We start from the raw sequence: 20231 nt of genomic DNA on the forward strand, positions 1-20231 counted from the left end.
CGTTGAGCTTCATCTTTTTTCCTTTACATATTTTTTTCTACGCTTAGGGCAGTCGTGTCTTTTCGGCAGACCGTCCCTTTTCCTCACTATTAACTCTCAATTTGCATTATGTCTTCCATTTAGGCCAGAAGCATATTTGGTGCTGCGGTGCCAGGTGGCCTCAGGGGACTGCTCTGCGTGGACACTAATCCCCAACATCCAGCCCTGCTGGTGAGCAGTCTGACCTAATGACCTTCCCTTCTAGGAGGTCTTTTCTCTTATGCAGCTACTTTGACACCATGCAGTTTTAGGACAATGTGTCTAGGTGTGGATTACTTTATTATCCTGTTAGGAACAGCAACAGTCTTTTAATCTAAGGAATCCTATCTCTCCCCAGTTGTGGACAATTCTCAGCAGTCACGTCTTTAAGTCTCAAGCCTCCTGCTCACACACAATTCTTACCGTGGAGTAGCCAGGTGGCATAAGGGAGCCTGGAACCCCTGGAGAGCTCCCAGGCCCCCTTGCAGGAGCACCCCAGCTGCCCTGAGGGCTCCCACTTCCCCACATTCTACCTCATCCTTTACACCACACTGTCTAGGACCACAGCTGCTCACCAGCTCTGAAGCCTCACCTTTGGTCATTGCCTTGTGGGATAAAAGACACCCCCCCAGAGTCATCGCAGGCCTGTGGGGTTTACAGGTTGCAGCTGCTCTGCAAGCTGAGGAGAGCCCTGCCCCAGTGCCTACACCTGGGCCGCCCGTGCAGCCCGCCCCGGGTGCGGTGGGGTGGGCAGGCGGGACAGGCTGGGTGCGGCGGGCAGGGTGGGCGGGGCTGGGGGGGCCCAGGGACGCTCACCCTCTCATTCTTGTCTGTGCAGAAGAGCCGCGTGTGGTGTCTCTTCTGGACCACGATGAACGTGATGCCTGGCTGGTAGTCCTTCTCTAGCTTAATGCACGCCTCACGGATGGCCAGCAACTCGTGGTGGAGAACCTGCGGAAAGGAAGCAGAACATACATGCTTGAGGACTGTTACGTTTTGGGGCCTCTCGTTACCTTAAAATGACTCCCTTTATCACATATATGTTTGATACATATTTAAGTCTTACAGCTCCACTAGCTTGCTGTTAGCTGTTGTGATTCTGCCTCTTTGAGCCTGTTTCTTCATTTCCATCATGGAGCAAATGGCTCCCAGGGTTTGTGGTTAAATGGCTTAGGTTAGATAATGCATAAACAGGCAGAGCACAGTGTCTGGAATGTTCTAAGTGCTACCATCTACAGTGGACAGGAAGGCATGGTGGGAAACACACACACACACAAATCAATCCAACAACTTATTTCTGGATTGGAGAGAATGTACTTAAAAACACACAAGCAAACAAACTCCACTAGTTTAGGTGCTGAGCCAAGTCCAAATCCCAGCTCCACCACCAAGCAAGCCTGTGGCTATCAAAGCCACAAAGCCTGTGTGATCCCCAGTTTCCTCAGGTTTAAAATGGGAGTTTTTCCCACAGTCAGTCTCTCCCATCAGGGAGCTTCCATAAGCCTCTTTTCCTTCTTCATCACAGGGCAGACAGAATGAAAACCACAATCATGAAAAACTAACTGAACTGATCACATGGACCACAGCCTTGTCTAACTCAAAGAAACTATGAGCCATGCCGTATAGGGCCACTCAAGGCGGTCGGGTCATGGTGGAGAGGTCTGACAGAACGTGGTTCACTGAAGAAGGGAATGGCAAACCACTTCAGTGTTCTTGCTTTGAGAACCCTACGAACAGTATGAAAAGGTAAAAAGAAAGGACACTGAAAGACTACCTCCCCAGGTTGGTAGGTGTTCAATATGCTACTAGAGATCAGTGGAGAAAAAACTCCAGAAAGAATGAAGGGATGGAGCCAAAGCAAAACAACACCCAGTTGTGGATGTGTTGCTGATGGAAGTAAAGTTTGATGCTGTAAAGAGCAATATTGCATAGGAACCTGGAATGTTAGGTCCATGAATCAAGGCAAATCGCAAGTGATAAAACAGGAGATGGCAAGAGTGAACTTCAACATTCTAGGAATCAGCAAACTAAAACAGACTGGAATGGGTGAATTTAATTCAGATGACCATTATATCTACTACTGTGTGCAAGAACCCCTTATAAGAAATGGAGTAGCCCTCATAGTCAACAAAAGAGTCCGAAATGCAGTACTTAGATGGACTCTCAAAAATGACACAATGATTTCTGTTCGTTTCCAAGGCAAACCATTCAACATCACAATAATCCAAGTCTATGCCCCAATCATGAATGTTGAAGAAGCTGAAGTTGAACGGTTATGTGATGACCTACAAGAACTTGGGGAACTAACACCAAAAAAAGATGTCCTTTTCATCACAGGGGACTGCAATGCAAAAGTAGGAAGTCAAGATATACCTAGAGTAATAGGCAGGTTTTGCCTTGGAGTACAATATGAAGCAGGGCAAAGGCTAACAGTTTTGCCAAGAGAATGCACTGGTCATAGCAAACACTCTCTACCAACAACACAAGAGGCAACTCTACGCATGGACATCACCAGATGGTCAATATGGAAATCAGATTGATTATATTCTTTGCAGCCAAAGATGGAGAAGCTCTATACAGTCAGCAAAAACAAGACTGGGAGCTGACTGTGGCTCAGATCATGAACTCCTTATTGCCAAATTCAGACTTAAATTGAAGAAAGTAGGGAAAACCACCAGACCATTCAGGTATGACCTAAATCAGATCCCTTACAATTATACAGTGGAAGTGACAAATAGATTCAAGGGATTAGATCTGATAGACAGAGTGCCTGAAGAACTATAGATGGCAGTTCGTGACACTGTATAGAAGGCAGTGACCAAAACCATCCCCAAGAAAAAGAAATGCAAAAAGGCAAAAGGGTTGTCTGAGGAGGCTTTACAAATAGCTGAGAATAGAAGAGAAGCTAAACACAAAGGAGAAAAGGAAAGATATTCCCATCTGAATGCAGAGTTCCAAAGAACAGCAAGGAGGATAAGAAAGCCTTCCTCAGTGATCACTGCAAAGAAATAGAGGAAAACAACAGAATGGGAAAGACTAGAGATCTCTTCAAGAAAATTAGAGATACCAAGGGAACGTTTCATGCAAAGATGGGCTCAATAAAGGACAGAAACGGTATGGACCTAACAGAAGCAGAAGATACTAAGAAGAGGTGGCAAGAATACATAGAAGAACTGTACAAAAACATATTCATGACCCAGATAACCACAATGGTGTGATCACTGACCTAGAGCAAGACATCCTTGAGTGTGAAGTCAGGTGGGCCTTAGAAGCATCACTACGAACAAAGCTAGCGGAGGTGATAGAATTCCAGCTGAGCTATTTCAAATCCTAAAAGATGATGCTGTGAAAGTGCTGCACTCAACATGCCAGCAAATTTGGAAAACTCAGCAGTGGCCACAGGACTGGAAAAGGTCCATTTTCATTCCAATCCCAAAGAAAGGCAATGCCAAAGAATGTTCAAACTGCACAATTGCACTCATCTCACATGCTATCAAAAGTAATGCTCAAACTTCTCCAAGCCAGGCTTCAACAGTACATGAACTGAGAACTTCCAGATGTTCAAGCTGGATTTAGAAAAGGTAGAGGAACCAGAGATCAAATTGCCAACATCCGTTGGATCATTGAAAAAGCAAAAAAAGAGTTTCAGAAAAACATCTATTTCTGCTTTATTGACTATGCCAAAGTCTTTGACTGTGTGGATCACAACAAACTGTGGAAAATTCTTAGAGAGATGCGAATACCAGACCACCTGACCTGCCTCCTGAGAAATCTGTATGCAGGTCAAGAAGCAACAGTTAGAACCACACATGGAATAATGGACTGGTTCCAAACAAGGAATGGAGTGTGGCAAGGCTGTATATTGTCACCCTGCTTATTTAACTTATATGCAGAGTACATAATGCGAAATGCTGGGCTGGATGAGGCACAAGATGGAATCAAGATTGCTGGGAGAAACATCAATAACCTCAGATATACAGATGATACCACCCTTATGGCAGAAACCAAAGAGGAACTGAAGACCTCTTGATGAGAGTGAAAGGAATGTGAAAAAGTTGGCTTAAAGCTCAACATTCAGAAAGCAAATATCATGGCATCCAGTCCCATCACTTCATGGCAGATAGAAGGGGAAACAATGGAAACAGTGACAGACTTTATTTTCTTGGGCTCCAAAATCACTGCAGATGGTGACTGCAGCCATGAAATTTAAAGATGCTTGCTCCATAGAAGAAAAGCTATGACCAACCTAAGCAGCATATTAAAAAGCAGAGCTATTACTTTGCCGACAAAGATCTGTCTAGTCAAAGCTATGGTTTTTCCAGTAGTCATGTATGGATGTGAGAGTTGGACCATAAAGAAAGCTGAATGCCGAAGAATTGATGCTTTTGAACTATGGTGTTGGAGAAGACTCTTGAAGAGTCCCTTGGACTGCAAGGAGATCCAACCAGTCAATCCTAAAGAAAATCAGTCCTGACTATCCCTTGGAAGGACTGATGCTCAAACTGAAGCTCCAATATTTTGGCCACCCGATTCGAAAAACTGACTCATCGGAAAAGACCCTAATACTGGGAAAGATTGAAATAAGGAGGAGAAGGGGATGACAGAGGGTGAGATGGTTGGATGGCATCACTTACTTGATGGACATCAGTTTGAGCAAGCTCAGGAAGTTGGTGATGGACATGGAAGTCTGGTGTGCTGCAGTCCATGGGGTCACAAACAGTCAGATATGACTCATCGACTGAACTGAACTTAAAATAGAAGCGTTCCCACCTTGAAACCTACTGTGAAGCCTACCATCCTCTGAGTAGCACCAGCGGTTGGGGTACAAGGATGCTGGCCCCTGTCTCTGCTCTCCCCTCCCCTGAAGACGTGGCCCCCAGAATGGGTCCCCCAGCCCAGAGACTCCCCACAGCCTAGAAGGTAAAGCGTGGAGCTGAGACAGGCCCTGGTTGGTGCATGCTGGACTGAACCTGCTGGACTGGCCTCTCTTGACCCCTGCCCCCGCCCCCACCACTCCTCCTGTCCTGCCGCAGGGTCCTGGCCACCCCGCACCCCCCACCCCTACCACAGGGTGACCAGGTAAACCCGGGGGCAGAACAGAAACCCGAGACGCCATCCTGCAGAGGGACGGGGAAGTGCAGGGCGGAGGGAGCGCGGCGGCGGCCCACCTGCTGGAACTGCCCCTCGGAGACGCCGTCGCGGTAGAAGATGATGCGGGTGGGCTTGAAGCGTGTGGACTTGTAGAACTGGATGAGCAGCTCGCGCACCATGGCCGCCAGGTCCTGGATGATCTCCTGGCGGTGCTGCTGTACGCGCACGGTGGCGCAGTAGCGGTTCGGGTGGGCATCCATGCTGCCCACGACCTGCGGGGCGGCGCGGGGTCAGCAGGCACCCAAGGGCCCGTCACGGGCAAACCCGCCTTTAAGCGTCTTCCGTGTGTGCGGCCCTGGTGTCTATGAATGCGTCCCCAAGAATGTAAGTTTGCCCAAGGGACCTAATAAAAAACTCAACGACTGTTCAGAAGCCCTGTTCTGCTTCTCATCGGATGGGGCTGAATTTCATCAGCTCAGAGGTGACCCCTGGCGAGGCTGAGAGTGTGCATAACTCCACCAAGCACGTTGTTTTCCCCAAGCCAGGTGCACGGCCACACACGGCACCCCAAGACTCCCACCCCCGGCAGTGAGAGCGTCCCCCAGGAACGCTGGCCTGAGAGCAGTTGCCTGCAGGTGCCAACCAGCAGGAACCAGTGAGTGTGCTGGGCAGAGGACCGCACGCACTTTCATTGCTAATCCGACAGTCACAGAGATGCCGGACAGGTAGGAACGCACATGGACAGAGGGGCCATGGGAAGCGATACTCACGGCGGCGATAGACGGCTTCTTCCCGTCCCCAGCGGGGGGGTGAGTGACATCCGCCCCCAGAAAGATGACGGGCTGCTGGAACACCGGAGGCCTGTGGGGGAAGCGAGCATCAGAGGCTGGGTTCGGGGACCCACCCAGACCTCTCAGGACACGGGCACCGGCACTACTCTGGGGCTCTGCTTGTAAAGACTCCTTATCTTTCAGGCACAGACAGAGAACACCTTACGGGGACAGAGGCTCAGTGTGAGATCTGCTCCAGAGTGACCCAGTGCGGCAGACGGGGCAGGTGGCGCGTACACCACACAAGGGTGGTCAGGTGCAGACGGTCACTGAGGCTGGGCCCAGGCACAGGAGGGATCTCCCCGAGGAGATGACCGAACGTTTCCAAGGTAATCACGCCCATAGCGTCCACGTCTGCCAGCCGACCCTGGACCTGCGGCCACACTGCAGGGCGCCTGGCAGCCGCAGCTGTCTACCCGGCACCCAATGTCTCCGGACGCAGCCACATGTTCTCAGGGGGGTGAATGTGTCCCAGTGGGGAAGCACGGAGCTAGGCTGTTCTCCCAGGGTCTTCTAAATGCTAGCCACACACCAGCAGTCGCCACCCCAAAGAGACGGTGTTAGGGGCCCGGTTCTCCAACAGCTGGTGGGTCCCAGCCTCGCCAGCTGTGCAACTGGGGGCCTTCTCGATGCCTCATCCTTCTCTCCTCTAGTTGCCCTGTGCCGAGCGCCCCCAGGTCCCGTGGCTCTTCCTCTTGCTCACCCTGCTTCCTGTGATGGGTCCCAGGCGCATCTGCACACGCAGTTCTGACTCACGCCTTGAACTGGCAGAACCACACCGGCCACTGGACACCACTCTACCCCCGGCTCCCTGGCTTGCCTTGTGGCAGAGCTCTGGGATTAACTGAGCCCGTCTCTTGCCTCCCCGACCGGGCCTCATGCGGCCATGGCAACAGGACTGTTCTCTGCAAGGTCACCTGCAACCTGCACACATCCCCCAGCCCCGTGGCCGAGCCTCGCACCTTGTCACACCTGACGGGTCGGTGCCGTGTGGCGGCCACGCACGGGCTCCCCACCACCCCCCTCCCAGGCTTCAGAGCTGTCGCCTTGCCTGCACAACCTTCCAACCCGGCACTCCCCAGGCCCCAGGCTTGGCCGGCCTTCCTATCTACACCGCTCCCTGGGGTTCTCTCCAGCCTAGAGGCTCTAACTAGAACCCGCACGTGAGGAGCCCTGAACAAGCCTGTCCAGCACAGGTTCTGTCCGTTCCCCCCGCCCCCGCCCCCCTCATTGCTCCTGCAGTGCAGGGTGGACCAATCTAGACTCTCCTCTTCCACTCACAGACCAAACCCATCCTCTCAGCAAGCCTGACAGCTCCATCATCAAAACACCCACAGCTCTGGGCACCCCCAGCCCAGCTCCCACCAGCCACTCTCCTGGGACAATGTCGGCAGGCCTGGCCCCTCTATCTATCCAGAGCTGGGGTTGGCTTTCAGAACAAGGTCAGTGGGGCTACATCTGCACTTGTGAACCTCCCCCATGGCTGCATTCCCCTGGAGCAAGTGCCAGGCCCCCACAGGCTCGCCCCTCAGTCTCTCAGCAGAATGACCGCCTTGCTCCTGATAGGCAGGCTGCCGCAGGGCCCTTGCACGGCCTGCACCCTCTGGAGCAGACTGCCCTGGTGTCCACAGAGCCCTGCCCCCAGTGCCAGCTCCCCGTGAGGCCTTGCCCTTCCGCTGCACAGCCCCCAGTGCCTGGCCCTGGCCTGCGGCCGACAGCGTCGCCTCCTGCTCTGAAGGTCCGTCCCAGAGCTCACCATCGGGCACCTGGGGCGCTGGTGCAGCCCTCCTGTCTCATGGCACTGGCTCCGCAGCTGCCAGACCTCACGTGTGGGACCCACCTCTGGCTAGGGTCAGAAGGCCCTTCTCCTTGGGCCGGCACCGCCCTTAGTGGCTCTGGGCCCCGAGACCCAGAGCAGCTAAGACCCTCGTCCTACTCACTTCCTGCACCTGCCGAGCCCGGGACAGCGCTTGGCATAGCTGAGCAGAGCTGCCCCAGCTGCCCCATGCACGGCGGAGGGCCAGCCTCACCTCCCCTGTGGCAGCAGGATGTTGTTCACGCCGCCCAGTTTGACGTTGATCTTCAGACAGAGGTTGGACAGGGTCTGCGGCGTGGTCCTCTGCACATTCTTCATCTGCACGCACTGCGTGGCCATGCCCAGCACGGTATCTCCCACACGCTTGACCTCGGCTGCCGAGAGAACGGGGTCCTCAGCATGGCTCCCCGGCGCTCCTCTGCCCACCCCACGCGCCCACCGCACACGCAGTCAAGCCCGGGACCCAGCTCCATGCCAGCTGCAGGGCATCCCCCACTGGCCCAGGGAGGCCCACTCTCAGTCAGGGGCGTTTCTGCAACTTCTCCAGGCTGACAGGGCAGTGTGCGCGGGGCCAGGTTGGAAGCCAGGCATTCAGGACGGCAAGCAAATGCTCAAATAGTTAAAAATATAAACCCCTGAATCCTCAGTCCCTGGCCAATGCAAACCCGACGTCAAAGCGCTCTCCAGACCCACACGCCCTCCATTCTGGGTTCTCTTGTGAAGCGAGTGGGCAACTGTTCCCTGGACGGGTGACCCTGGGAGAAGAGTCACCTGGGTTTCCTCCTGCTCCTGGATGCAGAGCCCATAGGAGACGGGGAAGCCAGTCAGCAAGCCAATGCGCCTCTCTCCCCTCTGGCCCGTGTGCCCACACGACTCCTGCACGGGGCCTCCAGTTCCCACCGGGCTTCCAGCAGACACACTCACACCCACCTCCCCATCTCACCATCGCTTGCCTACACCCGGGAGCTTCCCCCACCAGGGCCTGGGACTCCATCCCAGGGCTTGGTAACTTTGAGCGGGGTGGAAGGACAACCGACTTTCTGGCAGAAAGGACTCTGATCAAATCCCAGAGAATTCTGAGATGGCACGGCTCACAAGAGGAGGGCCGAGCCCCAGACAGGAGCTGAGGACTGCTCCCGCCTCCCGAGGGATTACTGCGTGCACATTGCGAGGCAGGTCCTCATCCAGCCCAAGTCTGTGTTGGCAGCGGACAAGGCACCTGCATGGCTGCCGCCTCCCGCCTCCCCTCGGGACGCCCGTCTCAGGGAACAGGGCCCTCAGAGGAGACTGCCCAGGTGGTCCTGGGCATGTGCGTGGCCACAGTCAGACACCACCTGGTCTCGCTCAGACACACGCCCCTCCTGGGTGCAGCGTAGGGCCGGGGCTGGAGCAGCATCAAGGCCTACCGTAAACGGGGGTCTTCCCTGGCAGGATGACCACCACCAGCTGCAGGCCAGCATATGTGTTTTTCAAGTGCCGGAACATGGGCTCCACGCTGTCCGCCCCCTGGGCGTATTTACAGAAGCACGGCTGGCCCTGGATGGGCATGCCCGCGTCTCTTGAGATCTTTCTGAGCTGCTCCGTGAAGGACCTGGAGGAGCAGAGTTGTTACATGAAGAACCACCCAGAGTGGCAACGATCCAGACCCCAAGCTGTTTTCACTGAGCTCTGAGTCCCCGCTGAAGCCCAAGACGAGGCTGTTTCAACAAGACAATGCAGGGAGGCGGCCCGCGTGCTCAGCACAGAGGCCCCTGAAAAGTCACGATGAAACAGGAGACGCCACGTCGTGGCCCTGCCGCGCCCACCAGCTGTGACCCTCCCAGGCAGCAACAGGGCTGTCCTTTTAAAGTCGGGCACAAGCAGCTGCCACTCACTTGCCCGCAGACACCAAGCACTGTCAGGGCAAGGAGAGCCATGAGCTGACTGTCCCTTTGGGTTCCCCCGGTTTATCCCACGCGCACAGCTTGGACTCGGATGACATGGTCATGGGAGAAGACAAGAGAGCCCACGGTTACGAGTAGCACCAGCAGCTGCGGCCGTCACAGGCGGGGCGGGGGAGACAGAGCCACAGCTTCTATTTTAAGCGCAGGGATACAAACATCCCAGCCTTTTACAATAAAGCAAGGACACGCCGACCCACCCCACCAGTTAGCGCCCAACCTCCAGCACATCAGTGCAGTTAAAGAAACCCATGAGCGAGTATTTGTGCCTACGCCCACGAGCGCGCCTGCCCTGGGGCCATCTGGCTCCAGAAGAAAGGACATGAGGGCCCCAGACAGAAGGGGTGGGGGGGTCGGCCTGAGGCCAGACTGTACACCTCGGCCCTCCCGCTCTCTGCCAGCGGCGCAGGAGAAATGGCTCCGGCCCTCAGGCCAGCTCTCCAGAACACCCAGCGCGGCAGCTCCCTGGGACCAAGGCCCGCTCAGACGCCCACTGGCGACTCTCAGCTCCCTGGCCCCTCCCGCTCCCGCCCAAGGGAGGCGGGAGGCACACGCCTTCCGTTCTGTCAGGTCTTGGCTGCTTTCAGAGTCTGACACTGGGTCAGGCTGGCCTGATACAGAAATATGAATCTAAAGTGCTTTAAAAAACAGTGCTAGTTCAGTGAACACAACTTTCTCCTTTGCCTCTAGTTTGTATACTTATTGGGCCTGGCTGCTAAAGAATCCACCTGCAATACAGGAGACCCAGGTTCAATTCCTGGGTCGGGAAAATCCACAGAAGAGATAGGCTACCCACTCCAGTATATTTGGCCTGCCCTGGTGACTCAGCTAGCAAAGATCCCACCTGCAATGCGGGAGGCCCCAGTTCTATTCCTGGGTGGGGAAGATCCGCCAGAGAAGGGAACAGCTACCCACTCCAGTATTCTGGCCTGGAGAATTCCACGGACTCTACAGGCCACAGGGTCGCAGAGTCGGACACGACTGAGCGTACAGTTGCTCCTCATCTACTGTTTTGCTTCTCATCTACTGTTTTGGTGCTGCACCTCTGCACACTCACTCCTACAAGGAGTCTGAGAAGCAAAGCTCCCCCTTCCTGACCAGGCCCACCCGGCAACGCCCTCCGCCAAGCCCCGCCCTCCCCGCAGAGCCCCGCAGAGCAGGCCTCCCCGCGGTCCCCACACCCCCCCAGGCAGCCTTACTTGAGGTGCACCTCCGTGCACTGGCGCTGGGGGGCGAAGCAGGCAATGGCCCACACCTTGATCTCAATGCCCGTGTGGAACTGCTTGTTCCTCATGTCCCACACGCCCTGGACAGGGGTGGCAATTGCCTTATTCTGCAAATGGCGAGACGTTCAGAGTGAGGAGAAAACAGGCCTCTGACCTGGATTTTGTCACTGTCCCCACTGCACCTGGGCCCCAAGCAGAGGGCAGCTCCTGAGGCTGAGGGCCAAGCCTGTGTGCAGCCTCCAGCGCTGAGCGGCCCCGCACTGTGGGGGCCTGTGGGGGCCGCCAGGTGCTCCCAGGAGGGCCTGACGGATGCACAGACCAAGGATGGAGGGACGGGGAGGTGGGGTGGGGGAGGTGAACTGGGCAGAGTATTGCTGGAGGACGGACAGAGGAAGAGGGTGGGCGGGTGAGCAGGGAGGGCCCAGAGCCCCACCCACCCTCACAGGTAGCCTGGAGGAACAGGAAGGCCCCCTGTCTCAGAAAGGAGTTTCCAAGGATTTTCCCTCCTCCAGGACCAGCCAGGGCAGGGCACGGAAGTAGGGTGCTTCTCCCAGCCCCACGCCTGGGGGCGGACCAGCCGGTGGGGACCAAGTCACCGCCCCCTGTGCCCTGCTCCCCACTGCCCGCCGTTGTTCACTGGAGAACAGAAACGGATAATGCATCCGCTTCATTCTGTCGTCTCTCCACCAGAAAGGACCAGGTCTCCACGCTGACTGTCGCCTAGGGAACCTGTGAGCTGCCTCTAAGCGAGGCCGGAGTTCAAGGGGTGGCGGGGAAGGGCTGCTGGCGGGAGCGGGAGCGGGGCCTGCGGGCCTGAGGCCCCGCGGGACACGGCGTGTCTGAACTGTGGTCATTAACTGTCTGTCACTGTTTTATTTTTCCTACTGAAGTGATACAAGGATACGGTAAAAATCAAACATTAAGGAATGTTTCTGTTTCATATGTTTTCCTAAAATGGTACCCTGCTCTGGCCAGCCTCCTCCTGTGAGAAAGAGAGCCACCACCATGTGTGGGCTATTGTCAGACTCCAGACATCAGGGAACGTTTCTGGGGGACATTTAACGTTGTATCTGACAGGACAATGCATAGGGCCGGTGATGAGAAGTGTTTACTTCCAAGAAAATGTTTAAGAGATTTTGAAAAGTTTGTTCATTTAGAAGCATGAAAAACTTCGAATCCTTAGGATTCTAACATTCCTGCAAGGTTAAAGAGCTGTTTTGTTCTCCAGACACCTACTGCCTTCACTAAAGATGCAGGATCTGCAGCCCTGGCTATACCAGGACTCACTCCCTCTGTCGTGCGAAGGGCAATCTACCTCCCTGCTGGGCTGCAGGAAGGTGCCCCAGGGCCAGTGTCTGGGCTCCCAGGCACACAAGGGGGCTGAGAAGGAGCCAGGAGGCCTCCTGCAGAGATTAGGGAGCAGCCCCAAACACCCACGGCCTGGGGGGCGTACCCCGCCAACAGGGGACTAGCTAGCAACACTCTAAAGCAATGAGGGAGCCCGTGTCACACGCACTCCAAGACCTCCTTGTGATCTAAGAGAAAAGTAAGTTAAAAAGGGCAAGGTATAGAACTGTATTTAATACACTGCTATGCACACAGGAAGGAGTGGAAAAAAAAAAACACGCAAGGATAATCCCCAGGGTGATTTTACAAAGAAAACTGCCCCCTGGGAGATCAGCTGGGATCTGGCGAAAAAAGAGGTATTTTCCCCTATAATTCTTTGCATTTTTTGAACTTTTAAACATTTTTATACATAGAACTTGCATTTTAAAATAAGAAAGGGGAAAACTTGCAAACCAAACAAAATGAAAGCTTGCCCCACTCCACCAGGTGGAACAGTGTCAAGTCAGGCGGAACGCAGATTCCCATGGGTGCTCCCTAATGGACAAACACCATGACTTTTGCTTTTCTCTTCCTTTTTGGGGTCCACGTAGTGTGTAGGATCTTAGTTCCCTGACCAGGGATTGAACTCAGGTCCTGGCAGTGAAAGTATCCAGTCCTAACTACTGGACCGCCAGGGAATTCCCAAAGTTGTGACCTTTGAAGTTGCGCTCCACCTCCCCCCGCCTACCCACCACCTTGCTGGAGAAAAACCCAGGAGAAAAGAAGAATTTCTCATGAGCCCTATGGGGCTCAAGGGTCAGGATCAAACTGACCAGAGCCAGAGGTCAAATGTGCAAAAACAGAATTGTGCCTGTGACTAAACTGAGGTACCTGTTCCCAAATACCACCCAAACAACAGTTAGAAAGCAGAGAAGCAGCAGGGAACTGGTGGATAACAATTCATCACTGACTGCGTCCCCCTCACACAAAGAATGATGCTTTTGAAAGTTTGGTGGGATAATAAAGTTTACCTTTAGAAAAGTAAAAGGGGGACTCAGGAAACTTTAAAGGGTCAAGGAAACCAGTCCTCTACGAAGCCTGACAGCTGTTACAGGTTCACACGGGAGCAGGAAGGACTCTACCTTGACCACGGTCTACATCTCTGGGGGCGGGAAAAGGGGTTAGAACTCTACCTTGACCATGGTCTACACCTCTGGGGGTGGGGAAGGGGGTTGGACGCTCTTGCTTCACTGTCTGCATTCCGTCACACACTCCCAACACCCACAGAATGGCCCCGCCCAGCCTACCACCTACCCTGCCCCCGTAGAGGATGGAGGGCGGCTGGAGGACCCGTCCGGTCACGTCTGTCATCTCATCTTTGACCATGATCCCAAATTCACGAACATATGGATCTGTATTGAAACTGGCACTTCTCATCTTGAAAGGGAAGAGACAAGAGGCTCAGAGTCGGGGGGCGATCTTTGCGTCCTTCCAGAAGCCGCATCTGTCCAGAGCAACAGGGTGCCATGCCCGGGGACCCTGTCCCCACCCGAAGCCTGCACCGACGACAGGACGCTCACCAGCTTGCTAATCTCTTCCTGCCGATCGGGGGCTGACCTGGCAGTCGCTCTGATCATGGTTGAGGTCTGATTGTCGGTCAGCTTTTTTATACATCTCTGTCCCGCCACTATGTTACAGACCTGCGAGGAAACGCGAGAGCTGGGTCAGCAGTGGGCTGGGGGAGCGGGAGGGTCTGGGGCTGAGCACAGACCCTAGTGGGGCGGGGGTGGGGATATGTTCCTGAGATCCACTAGGAACGGCAGCCCCGAGGAGGCCCTCCAGTCCACAGCAGAACCCCCTGAGGACAGCCGGTGTAACACAGACACAGCCTGGGCACTGCGCGGGGGAAGCAACACAGCCGCAGGGCGGGCGGGCCTGCGTCCTCAGCAGGGGTGTGTGGACCCCGTCCTCAGACGGGGGGCGGGGACACAGATGGGAAAAACCCAACCATGGCCCAGATGTTCGAGCCACTGGGAAAGCACGGAGAATTTAAAACACTAACAGAAGATAGTTAGAACGCGCGTCTCCATTTCAGCATTTGATCTTTTCCCAGGAGGATTTTTCAAACCAGAAGTGGATTTTAGACTTCCTGTGCCAGGGGGCTGCTGGGCACACACACACATGCTCCCGACCTTCACATGAATCCTGTGAGTTACCAAACCCATCTTATTAATGTGGAAACTGAGGCTGGACCACGTCTGTGAACCTGCCCGAGGTCCCACAGTGGCGGGAGTCACAAAGTTTGGGCCCAGCCCACAGAGACAGAGGGCGGGGGCTTGCCTCCAGGGGAAGGTAGGTGTGTTTTTGCTCCTGTCCGACTTGTAAACACGGGAGGTGGGGGTAGCGCAGAACCAGCTTGTGCCTGTCCTTGAAGTACTGGGCTACCGTGCACTCCACCGTCTGCCCGCTCTCCTGCTGCAGCGGGAACCTAGGGGAGAGAGAGACTGCTCAGGCTCAGAGCCCGCCCCGGGCCACACACACCTGCTCACGTAGCCTTTCTGGGTCTGCTTTCTCAGGGATGAAGGAGGCAGAGGAGCATCCAAAGCATCTCTTGGGAGTCAAAACCAAACCACGTCCTCTGGGTCATCAGGAACATCCCCAAATCCCACACTTTTGTTTCATTTCCAGAGTCGGAAAGGGGAAAATACCCCCACACCCACAATATGCAGTAATCACAAGAGACACCTACATCTAGGGGACATGGAAAGGATCCAGACAAAGACAAAGCCAGGAAGAACGGTCTGTGCACATCCCAGCCCCCCTCGCACCGACTCCGAAAGTCGTTCACAGGCTGCATGCTCCAAGAGCCTGCCCCAGAGAATCCGAGACCTTCTAGACAGGGCAGCAAAAGGGATGAACTGTTTTAGCTTGGGCCTCTGCGGTCACACAGGCCAGGCAGGGGCCAAAGGTGCCGGGCACAGGGACCAGGACGCAGGCTCACCGTGGCCACCTGCTTCACGGGGCCCTGGGCGCCCTGCTATAACCAGTACCCAGTGACACACCAGGTGCTTCTCCTGGAACGACTACGAAATAAACTAACAAGTCCTCACTAGACCCAGGAGGCCTCCAGGTGGGGTGCAGGGGGCCACACGGCTTAGGCATCAGAGCACCCGTAAGGCCAGGACACCTACTACCTCGACAGGGACCCCACACTGCTTGTGATGTGATGGGGCGCCAGGCACAGTCTGAGTCCAGGCAGTGAACACTCATGCCCACTACCCTCTAGACCCCTGCTCAGTGCAAAGGGCTGGAAGATGAGCCCAAAAGGCCCTTGTCTTGCCGGTAATATTCAAGGAAAACTGACGAGGAGTCCCCACACCCACCCCCACCATATCCCATCTCACCCCCACTCCTGCCCCAAACACGAGGAATTTCACAATTTTATCCCACGACGTAAAGTATGGAATCGACTAAGCCAAAGGCATACTTCCAGAAGTCATGGTGCAGAGTCTGGACTTTGAGAGACAGAGGCGGCCGGAGCTGGGGAGAGTCTGAAGGGACTCTCGTCCTGGGGCTGGGGGAGTCTGGAGGGACTCGCGTCCGGGGGCTGGGGGAGTCTGGAGGGACTCTCGTCCAGTCACTGCGGGGAGTCTGGAGGGACTCACGTCCACTGGCTGGAGGAGTCTGACAGGACTCTCGTCCAGGGGCTGGGGGAGTCTGAAGGGACTCTCGTCCAGGGGCTGGGGGAGTCTGAAGGGACTCTCGTCCTGGGGCTGGGGGAGTCTGGAGGGACTCTCGTCCTGGGGCTGGGGGAGTCTGCAGGAACTCTCGTCCGGGGGCTGGGGGAGTCTGGAGGGACTCTCGTCCGGGGGCTGGGGGAGTCTGGAGGGACTCACGTCCGGGGGCTGGGGGAGTCTGGAGGGACACGTCCAGGGGCTGGGGGAGTCTGGAGGGACTCACGTCCGGTGGCTGGGTGAGTCTGAAGGGACTTACGTCTGGTGGCTGGCCGGCCGCCGGGTCACGTTACACACGCGGTACTTTCTCTTCATCTGCCCACAGTGCGTTATCTCCACCTTTAGACCTGAGGACACAGAGCGGCTGGGCTTCAACATGAAGACTAGGCCTGACCTGTCGCGACACCCCACCAAAGACCATTTGGCTTTCAAGGGACTCTCACCCGCAGACCCACACTGAGGGTCTGGGGCTGGGCCATCTCACCCGCAGGGGTGCCCCCTGGCCCAGGGGTGGTGAGGCCCAAGGCCTGTGCTCAGAGACAACAGACAACGGGGCTCCAATGAGAGCGTGGTGTCTGCGCCCATGGCCTTCTGTGCTTCCTGCGGTGTTATTCTTAGCAGAAAGCCCTGCTGCTGGCCTCTGTACACCCCCGGGAAGGACAGGTGCCAAGGGGTGGGCTCTGAGGCATTTCCAGCAACCAGATGGCGGGCAGGAGGACCCAGTCTGGCCACGGCGCCCTGGACTGCACCTCCTCAAGTGGAGACCAGGCTTGATGCATACAGACACCCCAAGTAGTGAGGAGCCAACGTTCTGAAACTTCTGAGACGCTGGTTATGTCCTGCTGCAACCTTGGGCCGCTCTCCTCCACGTTCGGACGCCACGGGCCATCCCGTCCCCGTGCTAACGGGTCTAACGTCAACTGCCTCTACCTCCAAGGAGAAACGTGGGCCCCCTCGGCCATGTGCCCCTCGGGCCTGAGGCAGGCAGCTGCTTACCTTTGATTTCTTTGGTAAACTTGACCCTTTGGGAATCTGTCAGAGGTTTCTGTTGTTCTTCAATACTTTTAAAATCCAAGACTTCACAAACAAACTCAATGACTGGCTGTGCCTTATAGAACGCTGTCGCCGAGACTGTGGGCGGGAAGAGAAGAGACGGGAGCACAGGTGTGACCGGGTCACCTGGCGCAGCCCCTCCCGCGGCTGAGCCCCCGGCAGGCGGGAGGGCACCTGGCCTCCGTGGCCCTTGCCCATGGAGCAGACCCGCAGCGGGGACTTGCGCTGGGGCACAGGCTGCCACTGCCCACTCCAGCCAGGGCAGCGCTAGGTGCCGGCAGAGGCTAAGGTCACCCTCTGAGAGTAAAGCTGGGCTTGATGGCCACAAGCCGTGGGTTTTCTGGCAGTTTCTGACCACCTCCTGCACAGGGGAAACCGGGAGCCCCGGCAGCTGCCTGAGCCACCGCCTGGGGAGCGGGCCCTGCAGAGGCTCTGAGGGTCGAGCCAGAGCGCTGCTGCCCTTGCGCACCAGCAGGTGTGTGTGGAGCTGGCCTCAGGGGCCCTCCCCCTGAACCCCGCCCTGGCACCGGGGCTCTGCTTACCGTCGATATTCAGCATCATCTTCCAGAGAGAAGGCCGGACAGACTGATGGAATCCAAACCACACCTCTCGGCCCCCGCCCAGAGGATTGGAGCAGCCCTCGGATGCCGTGAAGAAGGAGCGGCCCACGGGGGTGTACCTGCAATGGGAGCCTCGTCTGGGGGTGCCAGCAGGCACGCACCCTGTGGATGTCCCACACACAGGGAACACGCGGGAGAACACCCCCCGAGAGCTGAGGGCACATGGCCCGGTCCTGCCTTCCATTTCCCATGGGACCCTCCCACCTTGATGCCTTGCCTGCAGCCAGCACTTCACACCTTTCTCGGGCAGAGGGTGGGGCAGGGAGGGGGACAGGGGTTCAGGTGACCACAGTCAGCCAGCTGGACAGGCCCCACCCGGGCCTCAGGGCCTCTGGCGCTGAAGGCCAAGGACCTCTCAGAGACCAAGCCCCAGGGCCTCAGACATTCCACTCAGCTCCTCCACAGGGTGGAGAGGGAGATGCTGAACTCAGACTTTGTTTGGGGGTAGTGGGTCTACGCGTGGAAAGACCCACACCCCTCCTGGGGCCAGTTCCCGCCAGGGCTCAGAGCTGGAGGCCCCCACACTCTCAGGGCAGCAGTCAGTGGCTGCAGCATCGCTGAGGGTCCCCAAGGGAAGACCCCGCTGCCTGCAGACGCAGCTGCCAACCAGGACACACGGCCCGCTCTCTACCTCTCCACAGACGTGCTCATCCTGTCTCTTTCTCCACTTTCTCCAAAGACTTTCCTCCTGATGATAAAAGTAACTTGGTGATTAATTCAAAGCAATTCGGGGGGGTGGTGGCGGGGCGGGCGGGAAATCACAGCAATTCCTGCTGCTCATTTAATAAATGGATTTGACATTTTGGCAACAACCCTTAAGAGTTGTTTTTTGTTTTTTTCACCTACCTACCTTCCCCCCAGCAACAGTTTCAAGCAGTGACAGACTACACTTGGGGGTGGGAGGGGACCCTTGCCCTGAGGGACAGGCTGCTCTATCTGCAGAAGAGCAGGGCCCCCTGTAAAAACCCACCCGGCCCTTCAAGGCGTCTCCTCTTACACTCACATCTTAGAGTTCTGGCCGGGGTTGGGAGTGTGCAGTTGGGAGGTTCGTTTCAGTTTTAAATGTTCCCTCTTTTACTTAATCATTCAAACAGTTCCGGGGTCCCACTGTGCAGGACACATGTGGAAGGAAGAGGCGACCCCGGGAGAAGCCCAAGCTCCCGCATGGGGACCTGTGCAACTCTGAGCCTCTGTCTGGTCAATTACAAGCTGTCCCAATTGTCCCGGCAGGTTCAAATGTGCTGATTAGTGGGGGAAAAACTCCACAGGACAGAGCCAAAGTGGGAAACCTCCATGGTCCTGAGAGGCTCCGCCATGTGGCGCAGGCCAGCTGAGCACGGAGCTGGGACACGGGCGTGCGGGCGCCCGAGAAGCGGGACCCCGCGCACGTGCCGGGTGGAGCGGCTGCGCCCAGAGACGGGGAGTGTGTGCCTATCTCGGGACACAGGAAGGGGGTGAGGGTAGCTCCCGGGGAGGCCTGGGCAGTCAGGCTTCCTCCGGTGGGACTGTGCTGTGCGTGCCTGACTGAGCCCTGCCAGCTCATGTTCCTGGCTGGCGCTGCTGCTGCCCTCGCCCTGTAAGCCCGCGTGTGTCACCACCCTGACCCCCAGGCCCAGTGCATCCTGGGAGACCAGATTCACATTCTCAGGAAACAGGGCGCTGGAGGCAGACCCTCCTGCTCCTCCAGCCCCCACCCCATGGGCGGTCCTCACCTCATGGACGGCAGATGCCTCATGACCACATCCAGGGCCTGGATCGTCTCGAAGGGGACGCTGGGCAGCCGCCCCGAAAGTGCATCGTGTAACGCCTGTAAGCTCACGCAGGACACCCACTTGATGGACACCTTGAAGATGCGGTCCTTCCCTTCTCCCGGCAGCGTGACTTCCAGTTCCACCTGGGAGGGGACCCGAGCACACGGCTACTCAAGCTTCCTTCTGAGGAAGCCTCCCTGAAAGGTGCCTCCCTGTGGCCAAGCCAGCCAAGCACAGTTTCTGCGCAAATTTCCCCGCTCAGCTCCTCCACAGGGTGGAGAGGGAGATGCTGAGTGCAGACCTCGCTTGCGGGTGGTGGGTCTATGTGTGGAAGGATCCACACCCCTCCCGGGGCCAGCTGGCTTCCAGAACGCCCGAGGTTAGGGAAATTCAGCCAGTCCTTCATCCAGATGCACAGGGATGGGCATGCCCGCCCCCCCCCCCCGCCCGGAGGTCCCATGCCTCCCAAGCCTGACCAGATACATGGTGGCGGCCAGAGGCAGTGGCCAGCACCGCTGGGGGCTGGGGCAGCTTCTGAGAGAAGGTAACCCCAGGACGGGGAAAGCAGGACACAGGTACAAACAAGGCTGCTCTTGGGACAGAGGAAGGGGGTGTGGGCAGCTCTCTGGGGGTCCTGGGCAGTTATTCTTTCTCTGGTGGGACTGAGAAAACTGCAGTGGATCTGGGCGGGGGAGGGTTCCTGTTTCCTGAGTCTCTGAGTCCATAAGCTAGTTTTGCAGTGAATAAATCATGAGCACGAGCCTTCTCAGAACAGACTCGAGATAAAACAGAGCAAGACACTGACAATGATCGAGATGGACAGACA

The 20231-nt window shown here is 56.3% G+C and overlaps 1 protein-coding gene across 2 annotated transcripts in view; it reads right to left on the reverse strand.

Annotated features, from left to right (window-relative positions):
• The window catches only part of AGO2 (argonaute RISC catalytic component 2), a 91419-nt gene that overhangs the window by 16420 nt on the left and 54768 nt on the right, over nt 1–20231 (reverse strand). For both annotated transcript variants that reach the window (XM_065903367.1, XM_065903366.1), the window contains exons 4-16: nt 19367–19548; nt 17577–17713; nt 16978–17112; nt 16241–16328; nt 14588–14735; nt 13828–13947; nt 13562–13684; nt 10895–11028; nt 9162–9346; nt 7970–8129; nt 5880–5970; nt 5187–5381; nt 835–969 (exon numbers count right to left, since the gene is read on the reverse strand). In XM_065903367.1, coding sequence (XP_065759439.1) covers nt 835–969; nt 5187–5381; nt 5880–5970; nt 7970–8129; nt 9162–9346; nt 10895–11028; nt 13562–13684; nt 13828–13947; nt 14588–14735; nt 16241–16328; nt 16978–17112; nt 17577–17713; nt 19367–19548 — 1833 coding nt within the window. The remainder of the gene's footprint in view (nt 1–834; nt 970–5186; nt 5382–5879; nt 5971–7969; nt 8130–9161; nt 9347–10894; nt 11029–13561; nt 13685–13827; nt 13948–14587; nt 14736–16240; nt 16329–16977; nt 17113–17576; nt 17714–19366; nt 19549–20231) is intronic.

The sequence above is a fragment of the Muntiacus reevesi genome, chromosome 12, assembly GCF_963930625.1.
Source record: "Muntiacus reevesi chromosome 12, mMunRee1.1, whole genome shotgun sequence".
Taxonomy (NCBI): domain Eukaryota; kingdom Metazoa; phylum Chordata; class Mammalia; order Artiodactyla; family Cervidae; genus Muntiacus; species Muntiacus reevesi.